The 17,950-nt window shown below is 49.1% G+C and overlaps 1 protein-coding gene across 1 annotated transcript; it reads left to right on the plus strand.

Moving 5' to 3' along the window:
- The first annotated feature begins 2,975 nt into the window (after positions 1–2,975).
- On the plus strand, positions 2,976–16,819 carry CD300E (CD300e molecule). The gene is made up of 4 exons (XM_002696212.7): positions 2,976–3,678; positions 10,476–10,823; positions 11,176–11,287; positions 12,387–16,819. The coding sequence occupies exons 1-4, from the start codon at positions 3,639–3,641 to the stop codon at positions 12,658–12,660; spliced, it is 774 nt and encodes a 257-aa protein (XP_002696258.3). The 5' UTR covers positions 2,976–3,638; the 3' UTR covers positions 12,661–16,819.
- The last annotated feature ends 1,131 nt before the right edge of the window (positions 16,820–17,950 follow it).

Genomic DNA, 17,950 nt, shown 5'->3' on the forward strand with positions numbered 1-17,950 from the left:
GTCTCGGGAACAGTCAGCAAGTGTGTGGGCGGTGTTCATACCTGACGCTGACCCGGTGTTCCAAGGTCCATGCTTTCAGGATCCCAGTCATACTCTTTTCTGGGTCTGGCCTTGGGGTTTGTAACAAGGCTCCTATTCTAAGAAAAACATGAAGAATAATCATAACACAGTTTCTTAACATATGCTGTTCTTCCAAGTGCTGTTCCTGTGAAATTTCTCAAGGCTGTGAAAGCACGTTATTAGGAATTCTCACTCCACAGGTGGACGTCCCCTCTGCCCAGGGGACACTCACCTTGAGTTCCCAGGGCCCACCCCGTCCTTGACTTTGTCCCTTCTCCTCCTCCTTGGATGTCCAGGCTCCTTGTTGCCTGCCCGCCTGACCCCCTGCTCCTCTCCTCACCCACAGGCGTCGGCTTCTCTGGGTAATTCTTGCAGGACACAGTAGTCTCCTTCCTGCAGGCAGAGGGGCCTGGAGGGGACCAGCTCCTCCAGCTCTGTGCCTGGGAAATAGAGTCCTTTCCCCACTCTTGGCAGAAATACACTCTAAATCTCCATAAATTGGCCTATTCAGGAGCTTTTAAAAACATTAATTATACACAGCATTTTTTGCATGAAATATATTAAGGAGACTACTTTTAATATTAAATGTATTTATAATTATATGCTCAGTCGCTTCAGTCGTGTCTGACTCTTTGCAACCCTATGGATTGTAGCCTGCCAGTCTCCTTTGTCCGTGAGATTCTCCAGGCAAGAATACTGGAATGGGTTGCCATGCCCTCCTTCTGGGGATCTTTTGGACCCAGGGATGGAACCTGTGTCTCCTGCATTGCAGGTGGATTCTTTACCCTCTGAGCCACCAGGGAAGCCCTAAGCATATTTTACATCTCATTATATGTTCTTTCTTTTGATTACCTGCAATTAGTCTATCTGTATCAGAAGTAAACTTCAAGCCAGTAAGAGTGGTTTTTTCCATTGGCTGATTTCCCTTTTCTATCAAAGAGGGTGTCTCCTGGGCTCAGGGCAGTTTGGGGCAGCAGCACTTAACGACAAATGTAAAAACAGGAAGTGAAAGGTCAGGAGAGGGGACCCCAGGGAGTGGAGGAGGAAACACAGGATGCTGGTGGTGGTGGTGGGCGAGCGAGGGAGAAGGGCTAGACTTTGGTTGTGTTGAGCTGGAGATGCCAGTGGAGTCAGGATGGAGCCGTCCCAAGGTCACGGGGCTCAGCTAGGCCCTTGGGGCGAGGGGCTAGAGACACCAGGCAGGAATGCCAGGTGTGACTACAGCTGCTTAGGGGGCCAGGTGCTGTCCGTAGGTTAAGACCACCTGCTTCCTCCAGAGCCACGTGGGGTTGTACCAAGTGAATGGAACCCAGAAGAGAGTGCCCACATCTCGGGCCATCGAAGGAAGACGGTGGGGGCCAGGAAGAAGCACCCAGGTCTCTAACTGGCCTGGACTGAGCTGGCCTGGACTTGGCCTGAACCCTCTCTCTGGCCTGAGGTCACTTTCTGGGTTGTTTGGACCCTGAAAAACCATCGCACCACCTAATGTAGCTCCTATTACCCACGTGACGACTATCTCAAGGGTGTTCTGCTCCCAGAGTTCCACTTCTATGATAATTACGGGTAAGAATTACTGCTTATGTCATTCTTAAGGCACACGTGGGGAGGGTTCCATCCTGAGAGCAGAGGACGGCAAGCTCTTTTTGTCAGAACCAGGCAGTACACATCTTAGACTTTGTGGACATGTGGTCTCTGCCACAACCACTCCACTCTGCTGTTGGAGCTGGAAAGCCACATAGAGAACATGTAAATGAAGCAGGGTAGCTGTGTTCCCACACAACTTATTTATGCAGGCTAAAATTTGACTTCCATGAAATTTTCACGTCATGAAATATTTTTGCTTTCTATCTTCCCCTCAACTCTTTGTAAATGTCAAACTGTCTTTAGCCCATGGGCTGTGCAAAAAAAAGGGAGGGCTGGAGGTGTGGCTGTGGGTTTGTGTTCATCTCTTACAACCCTACAAGCCTCATCGATTGCCAGCGTGCTTTTATATTTCTTTCTTTTTCTTTTTTTTTTTGGGAGGGGGTGGGTATTGCACTGTGTGGCTTGTGGGATCTTAGTTCCCTGACCTGGAATTGAACCTGGGCCCTCAGCAGTAAAACCGTGGAGTTCTAACCACTGGATCGCCGGGAGGTTTATCTATATTACGTCTATACGTGTCGTGTCATGAGAAACTGGGACTTTGAAGCTCACATTTGTATGTGGTCCAACCTAGGTCCCCGTTTCTACGGGAGACTCTTTAATACGTGGCTGTAAGGGGTCAGGATGGTGTCATGATTCCACGAGGCTTCCCTTCACTCTGATTTGAGGCTGTAGGGTCTCTTTACAGATCCCAGATTTTGGCAGGGAGCTCCAGCTCCTGCCTAATATAGACCTGAGACATCGGCTTCTGGCCCTGAGTGGCTGTTTCTTCATTTATTTGGATATTTATTGATTTATTTGGCTGTGTGTGTTTTAGCTGTGGCATGTGGTCGAACCCAGACCCCCTGCGCTGGGAATGCTACTGGACGTCCAGGTCCCGAGGGGCTGTTTAAATGCCAGCCTCTCTCCTCCTGAAAGAGAGCTATCCATTTCTAATAGTTTCCATTAGCTGTTCGGTATCAGGTCCCACTCCTGGTCTTGGCCTTCAATTCCCTTTACATTTCTGGCACTTGAGGATGTTCTTTGCATGATTTTGACCTCAGTTATATATTACAACTTTCAGGGTTGTGTTTTATACAGAATTCCTATTTGGGTCTAGGAGGAAGTCTCTGTATTGACTCATCTACCACAGTGGGCGTGCTTTCATATTGGATTTTAGTGAAATGTGACCACATTAGTCATATTTTATATATAGTTTAAGGCATCAGCCCTTGATTTTGCTTACTCGAATTTCCTTTACTTTATAAACAACTCCAGGATCATATTGAGGAATTAAAAAAAAGAAAGCAGAAGAAAACAACAGAAAAGCAAGACTGAAGGGACTGGACATTTGTTTGATCCTCTTGGTGGATCAAATAACGTGAGACCCATAGCCTCCCTCCCGCTGTTATCAGTGTTGAAGGGATGACACGGGAGAAGGGCCTTCCCTGATGGTCCAGCGGGTAAGGCTCTGCACTCCCGGTGCGGGGGGCCCAGGATCGATCCCTGGTCGGGGAACTAAGATCCCACATGTGATGTGGTGTGTCCAGAAACAAAACAAAACAACAGCAACAACAAAAGTAGGCAGCCAGAGAGGAGGGAAGAAGGGGAAGGCGAGGGACCAGGGGGCTTCTCTGTTGCTTTATATCTAGGGATAGAGATCATGAAGGCTCAAGGTGTGACTCAAACCTTATACTGTCACTGAATGGACAAAAAAATTGGTAGATTTCTCTCGTTGATTTGTCTGTTCTCTGAAGTGTCTCTTGCCACCCTTCCCCTTTTCCTAAGTAAGGCTTCAAATTAGGAAGTAGCTAAGAAATTATAAAGGAAGTAGATGAGCAAGTAACACAAAGGAATGTTGAACAAGTGGAAGGCCGGTGACCCAGGCGCCGTTGTCGGCGCCTAGACTTCAGCCGGGACCTGGATCCTCTGGGGTCACCTGCCAGGGAGATAGGACCATGTGGCTGCCCTCAGCCCTTCTCCTTCTCTGCCTCCCAGGTGAGTGGGGCTGGGGCCTTTGGGAACTTGGTACTGCAGAGGGCAGGACCCTGGAAGGGTAGAGGGTCTGTCCTGGGTTCAAGCCAGAGGCAGAGCATCAGCAGAAATGGGAGGGACACATCAATTCATCTGTCTGTATATCCTATGATACATTCAAACATTCATCTTATGATCCTACACACACTTGTTGAGCACCAACTGTGTGCCTACACACACTTATTGAGCACTAACTATGTGCCAGGACTGTTCTGGATGCGGTAATTCAGAGCAATTTCTGCACTCAGGGACTCGTGATTGAATGAAGGTGTCAAGTTACTATGCTGCTGCATGAAACTCGGGCTTCCCTGGTGGCTCAGACAGTAAAGAATCTGCCTATAATGCAGGAGATGTAGATTCGATCCCTGGGTTAGGAAGATTCCCCCAGAGAAGGGAATGGCAACCTACTCCAGTATTCTTTTTAATTTTAAAAAAAGAATTTGTTTATGGCTGCACTGGGTCTTTGCCACTTTCTCTAGTTGTGGCGAGCAGGGGCTGCTCTGTGTGGTGCATGGCTTCTCATTTTGGCGGCTTCTCTCGTGCAGAGCACAGGCTTGAGGTGTGCAGCCTCAGTACTTGCCCTGCAGCATGTAGGATCTTCCCTGCCCAGGACTGAATCCATGTCCCCTGTCTTAGCAGGCAGATTCTTAACCACTGGACCACCAGGGGAGTCCCCCACTCCGGTATTCTTGCCTGGAGAATTCCCTGGACCAAGGAGCCTAGAGGGCTACAGTCAATGGGGTTGCAAAGAGTCAGACATGTGTGGAACTTGCTATAGAAGAGGTTTGCTCATATGGTGATGAGTGTGCACACAGGGCCCCTAGTTCTGCTCCTGGAAGGATACAGGTCTCCCTAAAGCATCACTGGGAGTTAGTCTGGAAGGATGAATGAGTCAGCTGAGTGGAAAATCGGAGTAGCTGATGCAAAAGCGTGGAGATACTAGAGACCATAGAAAGCTCAGGAAGAAACAGCCGCTCTGTTTGGTCAGGGCTCAGTTGAAAGGGATACAAAAGATTTGTCAGGAGGGATGAACGAAGAGTCTAGAAGGGCAACCTCAGCTTCCACGTTAACTCCCTCCTGGAAGAACATGATCAAATTGTTCCTTAAATGTTGAACTTTCAGAAGAGAAAATCTTTAAAGAGACATTCAAAGTGCATGAGAGCACATTTTTAACATTAATTTTTATTGGAGCAGAGCTGATTCACAGTGACGGTCAGCTTCTGCAGTGCAGTCGAGTGAGTCATGCGTATGTGCACATGTACCCCCTCTTTTGTGGGTTTCCTTCCCATTCAGGTCACCATGGAGCCCTGAATAGAGTTCCTTGGCCACACAGCAGGTTCTCACATCTACTTTACACATAGTGATGTGAACACGACTGTCTCATCTCCCCACTCGCCCCGTTCTCCCCACTTTCCACCCTTGGTGTCCGTATGTTTGTTCCTTGCATCTTCGGCTCTGCTTTGCAAATAAGATCGTCTATACCATTTTCCCTAGATTCCATAATATATACATTAATATATGATATTTGTAAGTTTAGGATAAAAATTAGAGGGCTTTCTTCATGCTTTTAGAGTAATTTTTTTGTTAGGTTCCCTCACAAAATGTAGAGCCTGCCCAATGTAATGACAGACTCTTCTGGAAAAGTGGGTGGAAAAGGGGGAGATTTAAAGGATCTATTGAGCTATTCCAAATCCTGAAAGATGATGCTGTGAAAGTGCTGCACTCAATATGCCAGTAAATTTGGAAGACTCAGCAGTGGCCATAGGACTGGAAAAGGTCAGTTTTCATTCCAATCCCAAAGAAAGGCAATGCCAAAGAATGCTCAAACTACCGCACAATTGCACTCATCTCACACGCTAGTAAAGTAATGCTCAAAATTCTCCAAGCCAGGCTTCAGCAATACGTGAACCGTGAACTTCCTGATGTTCAAGCTGGTTTTAGAAAAGGCAGAGGAACCAGAGATCAAATTACCAATATCCGCTGGATCATGGAAAAAGCAAGAGAGTTCCAGAAAAACATCTATTTCTGCTTTATTGACTATGCCAAAGCCTTTGACTGTGTGGATCACAATAAACTGTGGAACATTCTGAAAGAGATGGGAATACCAGACCACCTGATCTGCCTCTTGAGAAATTTGTATGCAGGTCAGGAAGCAAAAGTTAGAACTGGACATGGAACAACAGACTGGTTCCAAATAGGAAAAGGAGTTCGTCAAGGCTGTATATTGTCACCCTGTTTATTTAACTTATATGCAGAGTACATCGTGAGAAATGCTGGACTGGAAGAAACACAAGCTGGAATCAAGATTGCCGGGAGAAATATCAATAACCTCAGATATGCAGATGACACCACCCTTATGGCGGAAAGTGAAGAGGAACTCAAAAGCCTCTTGATGAAAGTGAAAGAAGAGAGTGAAAAAGTTGGCTTAAAGCTCAACATTCAGAAAATGAAGATCATGGCATCCGGTCCCATCACTTCATGGGAAATAGACGGGGAAACAGGGGAAACAGTGTCAGACTTTATTTTTCTGGGCTCCAAAATCACTGCAGATGGTGACTGCAGCCATGAAATTAAAAGGCACTTACTCCTTGGAAGGAAAGTTATGACCAACCTAGATAGCATATTCAAAAGCAGAGACATTACTTTGCCAACAAAGGTCTGTCTAGTTAAGGCTATGGTTTTTCCAGTGGTCATGTATGGATGTGAGAGTTGGACTGTGAAGAAGGCTGAGCGCCGAAGAATTGATGCTGTTGAACTGTGGTGTTGGAGGAGACTCTTGAGAGTCCCTTGGACTGCAAGGAGATCCAACCAGTCCATTCTGAAGGAAATCAGCCCTGGGATTTCTTTGGAAGGAATGACGCTAAAGCTGAAACTCCAGTACTTTGGCCACCTCATGCGAAGAGTTGACTCATTGGAAAAGACTCTGATGCTGGGAGGAATTGGGGGCAAGAGGAGAAGGGGATGACAGAGGATGAGATGGCTGGATGGCATCACTGACTGGATGGACGTGAGTCTGAGTGAACTCTGGGAGTTGGTGATGGACAGGGAGGCCTGGCATGTTGCAGTCCATGGGGTCACAACGAATCGGACACGACTGAGCGACTGATCTGATCTGATCTGATTGTACAGCACAGGGAACTCTGTTCAATGTTCTGTTCAATATGTAACAATGTAATTAGGAAAATACTATATGTATAGAATGTATTACACATGTATAACTAAATCACTTTGTTGTACAGCCTGAAATGAATGCAACATTGTTCATCAACTGTACTCCAAAATAAAATAAAAAGTTTAAAAAAAAATAAAAAAGGAGAAAGAAACCAGTCACAGGCTAGAGTATTCACACCTTGGAAACTGGCAAACACCACAAATCAGGCTTCTCCCCTAGGGAGCTTGTTTACCAGCATATCAGTGCTTGTTTAAATCTTCTTACTTAAATCTAATAAAATGTCTAAGTGCCCCAGCCTAAGTGCAGTTAAACTGAAGATGGAAACTTCTTCCCACCCCTTTCTGTGAAACTGGCTGAACCCTCCAGACCCACAGCCTCATTTTTCCATCTTAAGAACATTTGCAGCTGATGTTTCATGTGGGCTCAGATTGGAACTTTGAAGTCACTTGTAAAGATTTAAATTTCAGTTCTTCTTTTTCATCCCAGCTCCCTCCTCCACCCTGTGCACCCGTCTGGGGTTACAACCACGGTCTGGAAAAAAGTGATTACTTTAAATTTAAGGAGGGTACCCAAGAGGGTTGTAAGGGATATAAAGAAAGAGGGCAAGGGTGATTCCAGAGCAGAGAGGAAAAGAAAGAAGGCGGAGGAAGTGGATTCCGATATAAAATGAGCAAGAACAGAACTTATCTTTATTAAGCCCTTTACAACCTACAAACACTTTCAAATCTATGGCACAATTCAGCCCCCTGAGCAACTTTTCAAAAAAATTTATTGGATTGCAGTTGGTTGACAATGTTGTGTACAGCATTCAGGTGTATAACAAAGTGAATCAGCCATACGGATATAAGTCAAAGTCGCTCAGTCGTGTGTGACTCTTTGCGACCCCATGGACTGTAGCCCACCAGGCTTCTCTGTCCATGGAATTCTCTAGGCGAGAATATTGGAGTGGGTAGCCTTTCCCTTCTCCAAGGAACCTTCCCAACCTAGGGATCGAGCCTGGGTCTCTTGCTTTGCAGGCTGCTTCCCTGGTGGTCAGCAGTAAAGAATCTGCCTGCAACACACATACGGGTATCCCCCTTTTTTTAGGTTCTTTTCCATATAGGCCATTACGGAGTATTGAGTAGGGTTCCCTGTGCTATACAGTAGGTTCTTATTAGCTATCTATTTTATATACAGTAGAAGGCAATGGCAACCCACTCCAGTACTCTTGCCTGGAAAATCCCATGGACGGAGGAGCCTGGTGGGCTGCAGTCCATGGGGTCGCTGAGAGTTGGACACAACTGAGCGACTTCACTTTCACTTTTCACTTTCATGCATTGGGGAAGGAAATGGCAAGCCACTCCAGTGTTCTTGCCTGGAGAATCCCAGGGACGGGGGAGCCTGGTGGGCTGCCATCTCTGGGGTCGCACAGAGTTGGACATGACTGAAGCGACTTAGCAGCAGCAACAGCAGCATGAATTATGGTTTCCTCTGGACATATGTCCAGCAGTGGGATGGCTGGGTCACATGGTAGCTCTATTTTTAGTTTTTTAAGGAACCTTCCTACTGTTCCCCTCTGAGTAACTTCATGCAGGGCAGTTAGTATCATCCCCACTTTACAGATAAGACCGTGAAGGGGTTAGTGACATATCCAGTAAGTGAAATTACTGAAAATTAAATCCAGATGAGCCTCCTCCCCAGGGCTCTTTCCGACACCCACGGGGTATCTAGAACAAAGCAAAGCCTGTGATATTCACAAAACCACTCAAGGTGCATCCTGCAGATTGCTCTGCTGACCACCTAGTGTTTCCATTATGAACTCATTGCTGTCCGACTCGACCTCCTGTGAACTTCAAGCCACCAGCAAACACTTTCCTTAAAAAATGCACACACGAATTTATATGGTCCCATGTAAGACCTGCTAATCTTGAATCCAGGCACATTCTAGCAGGACAGAGGAGAGTACTCTCTTGGAATTAGTAGAATCTTCTTTTTTTTTTTCCTTAACTTCCAGTGTCCAGACCGGGTTGGTCTTGGCTGGATGCCTTCTCATCATTGGTCCATACAAGGCCCTCTTTTATGTTAATCATATATAATTTAGCAAACCTCTGTGAGCTCACTGGCCAACCCAAGAATTGGGATGCTACCTATAACTTAGACATACCAGCTCCTTCCCAATCCAATCCGGCTTCCTCATTCAAACACCAGTAACCTGGTAGCATTTGTCAACATATTTCACGAACATTTTTGATATATTTGTGGGTGAGGTAGAAAATTGGGCTGAGATATTATAATCCACCTTCTAAATCTGAGGGTCTGTGATGAGAGCCAGAGATTTATCTTTTCTCCCTTGAGAACATGTGGAGAGCAGAATAAACAAGAAGTTATACTCTTAACAATGATTTCTTCATCAGGGCTTCGTTGTGGCGCGTGAAGTCTCTGGTTGTCAGGTGGTGTCTTTTGTTGTGTCTCATGGACTCTCTCGTTGCAGTGCGTGGGTTCTTCAATGCTAATGCTAAAGCATTTGGGATATTAGTTCCCTGACCAAGGATCAAACCCATGTCCCCTGCATGACAAGGCAGATTCTTAACCAGTGGACCACCAGGGAAAGCCCAAGAAATTATACTCTTAAATAGTTTGAATTACAGAATGCCCAGGATGTAGAAATCTTACTCCAAAGGAAAGTGTTTTGGTTACACGCCCAAACCTCATGCCTGGCAGAGGTTGCAGGGTTAAGGACAGGGCGGGATATTAAAAAGAATGAAATAATGCCATTTGCAGCAGCATGGATGGATCTAAAGAGTGTCATCCTGAGTGAGGTAAGTCAGAGAAGGAGAAATATCGTATGACATCTCTTATATGTGGAATGTAAAAAGAAATGATGCAGATGAACTTACAAAATAGAAAGAGACTCACAGGCTTCGAGAACAAACTTATGGTTGCCGGAGGGGACGGATGGGAGGAGAGGATACTTGGGGAGTTTGGGATGGACATGTACACACTGCTGTATTTAAAATGGAGAACCAACAAGGACCCACTGTGTAGCACATGGAACTCTGCTCAACGTTATGGGGCAGCCTGGATGGGAGGGGAGTCTGGGGGAGAATGGATACCTCAGCTTGGATGGGAGGGGGGTCTGGGGGAGAACGGATACCTGTGTATTTACAGTTGGGTCCCTTTCCTGTTCACCTGAAACAAATTGTTCCTGTTCACCTATCGTGATGTTGTTAATCGGCTATACCCCAGTAGAAAATAAAAAGTTTAAATTAAAACAAATCAAGCAAACAACAAAAAAGAACAGGGCAGGACTGCCAGCCCTCTCTACTCCCACCTCCAACCGTGGCCCGACTCCCCTTGTTCCCAGGGACAGGGTGCCCGTGCAGCCAGGCAGCGTGTCTGGGCTCGTGGGGCACGGGTCTGAGCTGGCCCTGCTGACCGCCCTCTCCAGACCCTCTGGCTTAGGTCTTAAATCCAGGTGTCTCTCCAGGTCCCCAGCCCTGAGCCTGGGATGGCCCACGCCTCCCTAGTAACTTTCCCCTGGGGCTTCAAGCACACAGCTGCTGATGGGGCCTCTCGGGACAAGTCCTGGGATCTGACTTGTGTTTTCCAGGCTGTTGGTCGCTGACGGGCCCCAGCTCTGTGGCGGGCACCATGGGGAGCTCTCTGCATGTCCGGTGTCAGTATGAGAAGGCGTACAAGGGGCATAACAAATACTGGTGCCGAGGAAAGTATGGCACAGTGTGTCGCAAGATTGTGGAGACCAAAGGAGAAGAGAAAGAAAGGAGGAACGGCCGCGTGTCCATCAGAGACCAGGCGGACAACCTGACCTTCACAGTGATCATGGAGAACCTCAGCACGAACGACGCTGGGTCCTACTGGTGTCGAATTCAGACTGTCTGGATCCTGGACGTGTTGTCCTGGGACCCCTCGGTCCAGGTTGAGGTGTCTGTTTCCCCAGGTAAGAGCTCTGCTGCTGGGAAAAGAGTGGGCTTGGGACAAGGATGGGGGACGAGGACGGACAGTGTCCTGGGTCTTGTCTTGTCCTGTCTCAGTAGTGTTGGGAGGAGCCTAGGGTATGGTCAGGGAGAAAGGCAGCTGACTCTTCAGCTTTAGCATGCGCTGGGGGCCATAGGTACCCCACACAGGGCATCATCCTTGTCCTTACAGAGAGGCAGAGACCCCTGAACACACTGACTCGCTTCAGTACAAAGTGGTGGTCACTGGATGGTTCTATGTGACATCAGAGCCACATGGGTGTTTAGTGTGGGACTGGGGAAAGAGTGATGCCTGAGCCATGCTTTGATCTCCAGCACCAAGTACCACCCCAGGGAGCACCGCCTGTCTGGCTGTACCGGCCAGCCCCCCGACAGTGAATGACGGACAGAACCTCAGCGCCAAGGAGATATCGACTGGCTGCCCAGGGTAAGGGCCGCAGGCCTGGAGACCGTGGGGGAGGAGGGTCAGCAGCCTTAGGGGCTCTGGGGCGGGGCCTGGGGCTGGGCCTGGCAGCACTCCATGACCTTTGTACCTCACCCTCTGCTGGGTTTCCCTCCAGCTCTGGTTCTGATGTTTATATTCTCCAAAGCTGCATGCAGAGTGGAAGATAGCACCTGTTCTGTGAACCCTCTCCCCTGAGGGGCAGCTGCAGGGACACAGATGGAGGCTGGTTTCCTCCTCTGGAGGACTTGAAGCTCCTCCTCCCATCCCCACCCTCCCCGTCTCCCTTCTCACCAGGCTCTGGATGCAGGGGCCTGATTCTGCCGTCCCTAACCCAGGCTCGCATCTAAAGTTCTTTACTCTACCAGAGATTCTGCTTCCAGGAGCTGCCTGTGGGGTCTGTGGGAGGTGCGCTGGTTCCAGGCTGACACTTGGGTCTGTCTCCTCCTTCCAAAGATACCCAGAAGGGCTGTGATGCTGCCGTCAGACCCTGAAGGGAATGGGGGGCAAGAGCTTTAAAGTGTGGGTGAGGACTGGTTTTAAGAAGCCAGCCAATAACAGGGAAGACTACGTGTGCAGGAAAGGGATGGAGAGGATGAGTTTGGACACATGTTTCTGGAAGGGGGACTGCCTGGTCCCTCTCCTCCCTCCGCTCCCTCCCCTCCCCTTAAGGAGAGTCCCAAGGGCAGTTCCTGAGGCAGGAATGATGACAGGAGTCCCAGAGAGGGGCTGCCCTGACTTGGGTCTCTTCTGGGTTTGATCCTGAGTTATCTAGGAACTTCCCTGTGGCTCAGATGGTAAAGCATCTGCCTACAATCCAGGAGATCCAAGTTTGATCCCTGGGTCAGGAAGATCCCCTGGAGAAGGAAATGGCAACCCACTCTAGTATTCTTGCCTGGAAAATCCCATGGATGGAGAAGCCTGGTGGGCTACAGTCCACAGGGTTGCAAAGAGTTGGAGACAACTGAGTGACTTCACTTTATCTAGGCTTTAGTGTTGGGGCGCAGAGAGAGGTGGGACGGGAAGGGTCCTGGGACCTCCTCCAGGGGAGGCAGCTCATTTCCAGTCACTGTGTCTCCCACAGGTCCGAGCTCAGCAATGTCCACTTCCTGCTCCTGGTCTTCCTGAAGCTGCCCCTGTTCCTGGGCATGGTTGGAGCTGTCCTCTGGGTGAACAGACCTCAGAGGCGCCCTGGAGGAAGAAAGAGACAGCTTGACCAGGGAGGTCGACCGTGCAGTGTGCTGTCCCCAGGAATGCCCTGCCCAGGAATACAGCTCTTCAGACTGGACAAGAGAGACCTTCAGATTCTGGGCTCCAGGGCAGGGGGACAGCAGTTGCTAGATTCTGGAAGGACTTAGGTCTTCTGGGGGCGCTGGTCCAGGGAGGGTCCTGGATCTTAGAAGACACTTGTTCTGAGTCCTCAGGTGAGGAAGGGCTCAGCCACCCCTGCCCTTGCTTGGGGGTTCTCTTTTCTCCTCCCCAGATCTCCTGATTCCTGGACTTCACACCCACCTCCCAAGGGCCAGAATTCTCTGGAAGTTGCGTGCTCAGGGGCCTGACATTTTACTCTTCTCCTTGGCACAAAAGCTTCTGGGTTCCGCATAGCCAGGGAAATGCCCACCTCCTCCCTGCAGACAGGAGGCTCCCTGGGGACACACCCCTCCCAGCTTCAGTCTTGGGCTCACAGGGCTCCATCTGCTTCTCTGGGACAATTCCAAGGGAGTTTAGTCCTGACAGAGTTTGCTCATGCAGCTGTCCTGTGAGCTCAGGGTTATTTCCTCTTTTCCAACGCCTCTTGGGCTTCAAACCTTCTTGTGTCCTTGTGACCGGTGTGTGACTTGGCTGAGTGCATCTCTGTCTAGCTCAGCCACAACTGAGCAGCTTCGAGTTAAAATTCTTTTTGGAGCAGTAATGGTAGAAGGAGGCAGTGGGTACCTCTAATATCACTCTGGGAATTCCCTAACTTGGAGGGTCTCCCGTGCATAGAGTCAATGGAGAGTCCAGGTTTATCCAGTTTAGGGGAAGTCTGGTTGAGACCATCCATCAGCAATCAACCATTTTTGCAGAAGAGGCAGACATAGCTTCAAATACAGGGTACAGGACCCAGAGGAAAGGAGATGCTTCACCACGTTGGGATCGTATGATGCCACCATAACCACAGGCACCCTTAGCCCAGGGGAGTGCTCAGTTGGTTCTTGGATGCATATCCATATTCCCTCCCTGAAGTATGCAGGCAAGAGTTGCACAGTCTGTCAACATTTCCACTCACCTTTCTGCATCCATAGTGACCCTTTTCCTCTGAGAGCTCCTCCGAGCACTGAGTTCTCAGGCAGGGCTGCTGTTCTCTGAACCTGAGCTCTGATGTGGCTCCCATAAGGGTGTGTACATTCGTGGCATCTCAGGGAGAGCTGGGGCTGGCCCCAGACTCGGCTGAAGGAAAACCTCGTTCTAAAGAGGCACATACTAATCATGACCGTAAAATATACACAGGGTGGTATAGGAAGCATAATAATGGGCAAGAGAAGAGCTTGCAATGCACCTCATAAGGAAGATAAACTCACACGTCAGTAGAGCACAGGCAGGGCTAGCAAGCTCCACGGGGTAGTCATAGGCAAAATGCTCCATGATGTCAGAGGGGAAAATATTATGTCACACCGGCTGGATCAGTGGGAGGAGGTGATATTTGAGACTGACCTTCAAGGAGGTATATACTTTCAGTTGAGTGGGGTGGTAAGGTGGGGTTGGGGAGCCGGGAGAAGGAACATATCCAGAGCAGCAAGAGCAGAAGTGAAAACAGGGAGGCAGAAAATACTCATTGTAATAGTCAGTCAGAGAAGACCAATCAGCAGAGTGTGAGGTTCACACACAGTTTCGCATGGTGGAGGTGTGTTTAAGATTCCAGTGGGATGAAGTTGTGGCAGTGCAGTTTTAACTGCAAAACCTGGGAAGGCCCAGGAAAACTAAGGTGGGGGTGTGCTGAAGGGGTTTGGACTCCAACTTCTACTCAGGCTTTGACTGAGACGCTTGGATGAATTTGAGCAGATCAACATGGAGTCATGGATATGTTTTAGGAAGGTTTACCCAGCTGATGAGTAAGACAGTCTGATAGGAAGAGTCTGGAAGTACAGAGATGTCAAGCCTGAAAGACCAGAAGGGTAGGGCATCATTGAGAGAAATAGGGAAGTCGGGAGCAGGCTAGAGGGATACAGAGCTTGGTTTTCTCCATGAGACTGGGATTACCAGGCATAGAGGAACAGTCGGAAGCTAGAGACGTGGGTTAGCAGGGTATTCATGCTGCAGGGAAGATGTGTGGGGTGGTAAACTGGAGCCCAGGGAGAGGGAGAATCGTTAAGGGAAGAGTTCAGGACCAAGGACAGGGTCTTTGAAGCACCTGCAGTTAGGAGGGACTGGGAGCTTCCCAGGAAGTGCTAGTGGTAAAGAACCTCCTTGCCAATGCAGGAGACAGTAAGAGAGGCAGGTTAGATCCCCAGGTCAGAGAAGATCCCCTGAGGAAGGGCCTGGCAACCCACTTCAGTATTTTTGCCTGGAGAATCCCATGGACAGGGGAGCCTGGTAGGCTACAATCCACAGGGATGCAAAGAGTCGGACATCAATGAATTGACTGAGCATGCACACATGCAAGACAATAAACAAGCAATTACATAGATCAATATTGGGGAAATTGACATTTTTACCACGTTGAGTCTTCCATCCACAAATCAGGTGTAGCTCTCAATTAATTTAAATATTCTTTGACCTCTGTCATCAGCATTTTGCAACTTTTAGCACACAGATGCTATGCAGGTTCCATTAGATCTTTACCCAGGTATTTCTTCTTTGGGGGGAAGAAGTTATGAATAGTGTTTTATTTTCTACCAACTTGTTGCTAATATCTAGAAATATGATTCTTTTGTGTGTGTATTGATCTTGTATCCTGCGATCTGGTTGAACTCATTTATTGGTTGAGCAGTTTGTTTGTTTTTTTGGTAGATTCCACGGGATTTTCTACATAGACAATTATGTCATCTGAGAAAAGGAACACTTTTATGTTTCCTTTCCAATCTTTAAGTTTTAGTGGTGTCCTGGAGGCCCGGGGGAGCCCAGGGAAGGTTTAAAACACTCTGATGCCATGTAGAGGATGTGGCATCATGGGTCCACTGCTTTCAGCCATTGCTACTTTTAAAAGAGAAGCTGGGGGACTTCGCTGGGGTCCTGTGGTTGAGACTCCATGCTTCCAAAGCAGGGGGTGTGGGTTCAATCCCTGGTCAGGGAATTAAGATCCCACAGGCTGCATGGCATGGCAAATAAAGAGAGAGAAGCTGGAGGTGAAATCTCTCATGTTTACGTATGGGCAAGAGATTCCATTAATAAAACACCATGATCAAAACGAAACATGTCCGTAAATCCATGCAAGTTATGGATATAGTCTGATTTCTGAGAAAAGCAGAGAATTTCAGAACACTGTGTATCTGCCTGGTATTTATGCCTGGGGCCATATGGTGCCCTCAGCAGGCTTAGGAACTGACCTTCTCAAGAGCACAGATGGATCTGTGGGGACAGTGGGTGAGCCAGACGCATGCTGGTCCTGGGCAGATTCGACTCTGCTATCTGGCTCTATGACTGGGCACCCAGGGCCTTCACCCTTCACATCTCCTTGTTCTTATATGTGATGTGAAGATGCTGGATCAAGACTTGTGTGTGGCAGCTTTAAAGTGTGACCTCAAAGTTCCTTGACGCTCCTCCTATCAAGGCTTGGGCCTTACTTCCCCTCCTTGAGTCTGGGGGCACTAGGACTGCCTCAGTCACAGACTGGAGCAATGTTTCTCAATGCTTCTCCCATTATCATCCTCCCAAAGATCCCCTGGGGGAGGAAATGGCAGCCCACTCCAGTATCCTTGCCTAGGAAATCCCATGGACAGGGGAGCGTGGCAGGCTATAGTCCATGGGGCTGCAAAGAGTCGGCCACAACTGAGCAACTGAACCACCAGTACAACCATCGCTTTCAGTTGGCGTCTACATGTAGGGAGTCCGATCATGACCTCTGTGAGGGGATAAAAAGGTATCTTCCAGGTCTCCCCGCTCTATTTGCTGCCAACTCACCACTGCCAGATATAGTCTAACTCTTGTGTTTGATTTAGGGTCACTTCACACCCTCTGGAATATATGGGTCATCCTCTCACACATAAAAAATGAAACTAGTGTCCCAATGAAACAGTCTCAGAGGAGCGCAGGAAATCCATAGACTTTAATAGGAAACATACAGCACAAATGCACAGCTCACAAACACAGGAGCTGGGCTCTGCACCGAGCCCATCTTCATTCTCTGTGTTCAGGCCACTCTTCCTCGAGGAGGTATGGATGCAACAGAAGGTGGGCTTGGTGGACCCCTGGACGCCCGGCCCATGGTGGGGGGTCTTTGCCCATCTAGACACACCTTAAAGCTTTTTAAAAAATATTTTTTATTTGTTTATTTATTTTTGGCCGCACACGTCTCTGTTGCTGGGTGTGGGCTTTCTCTAGTTGTGGCGAGCAAGGGGGCTGCTCTCCGTTGCAGCTCATGGGCTTCTCATCACAGTGGCTTGCCTTGCTGTGGGACTCAGGCTCTGGAGCTCAGGAGTTGTGGTGCACCGGCCTAACTTCCCTGAGGCATGTGGGATCATCTCGGGCCAGGGATTGAACCCGTGTCCTCCTGCATTGGCAGGCGGATTCCCAACTACTGGACCACCAGGGAAGTCCTAAATCTTTTTAGTTTTAATTCCAGTTTTATGTAAACTGATGGGTCTAGAATTTTGAAACCCATTGTTGGGCGGGAGCCCTGAACAAGGTCTTAGTCAATTGTCTTCGGAAGAGCCACCCTCCCTCCAGAGTCACAGGGACGGAGGCATTGGAAGGACACTCCCAACTCCAGGTGAGATCACAGGGGCCTCCGAGGACCCCGTGTATAAGGGGAACGCCATCTCCTCTCCTCTCTTTGAGCCTGCGGTGGAGGCTGCAGGAGGCAGAGAGGCCCCATCAGGTTTCCGAGGCCAGGATGAAAGGAATCTTCACCGCAGCAGGGACGCTCATCTCCTTTGGGACTGAAATCACTGCCCCTTCTCTGATAAGAAGTCGGGAGCTTCTTCTCCATCCGCTCGGCAGGCGGGAGGGCGGGAGGGTGTTGGTGGTGAGCGCGCTGTGGTTCTCCCGCTCAGCCCAGCTCATCGCCCCCTGGGCTGCCCCAGACTCCTGCTCAGCCACGGTGCAGCACACAGCAGGCCACCTCCACAAAGGTCAAGAGCACCATGTGGATGTTGCAGAGGAGGACACTTACGAGGCACAGGTAACAGGAGTGAGCTGTGTCTTTAGGGGAGCCCCTGGCCCTGCCTCTCTGCCCCCTCCCTGAGCTCAGACCTGGGTGACAGAGGGGCAAGCCTGCGTCCCTGCTGGGGAAGTCTCCTCAAGGGGCACAGCCATTCTGCTCAAGGGCTAAGCCTTCAGAGCCTCCCTACAGACCCGGCCCGGGGACGGCACCCTTTGCCATCTGTTACCGTCCTGCCTTGTGACTGCTCCCCCATGATCCTCCTCAAACCCCCCGCAGTCTAGACCCTCTCCTGTCTTTCTGATTCGGCCTCAGCTTGCCCGGCCACCTTGTGCTGCCTTTGGTAAACT

Source organism: Bos taurus, chromosome 19, assembly GCF_002263795.3.
Source record: "Bos taurus isolate L1 Dominette 01449 registration number 42190680 breed Hereford chromosome 19, ARS-UCD2.0, whole genome shotgun sequence".
Classification (NCBI taxonomy): Eukaryota; Metazoa; Chordata; class Mammalia; order Artiodactyla; family Bovidae; genus Bos; species Bos taurus.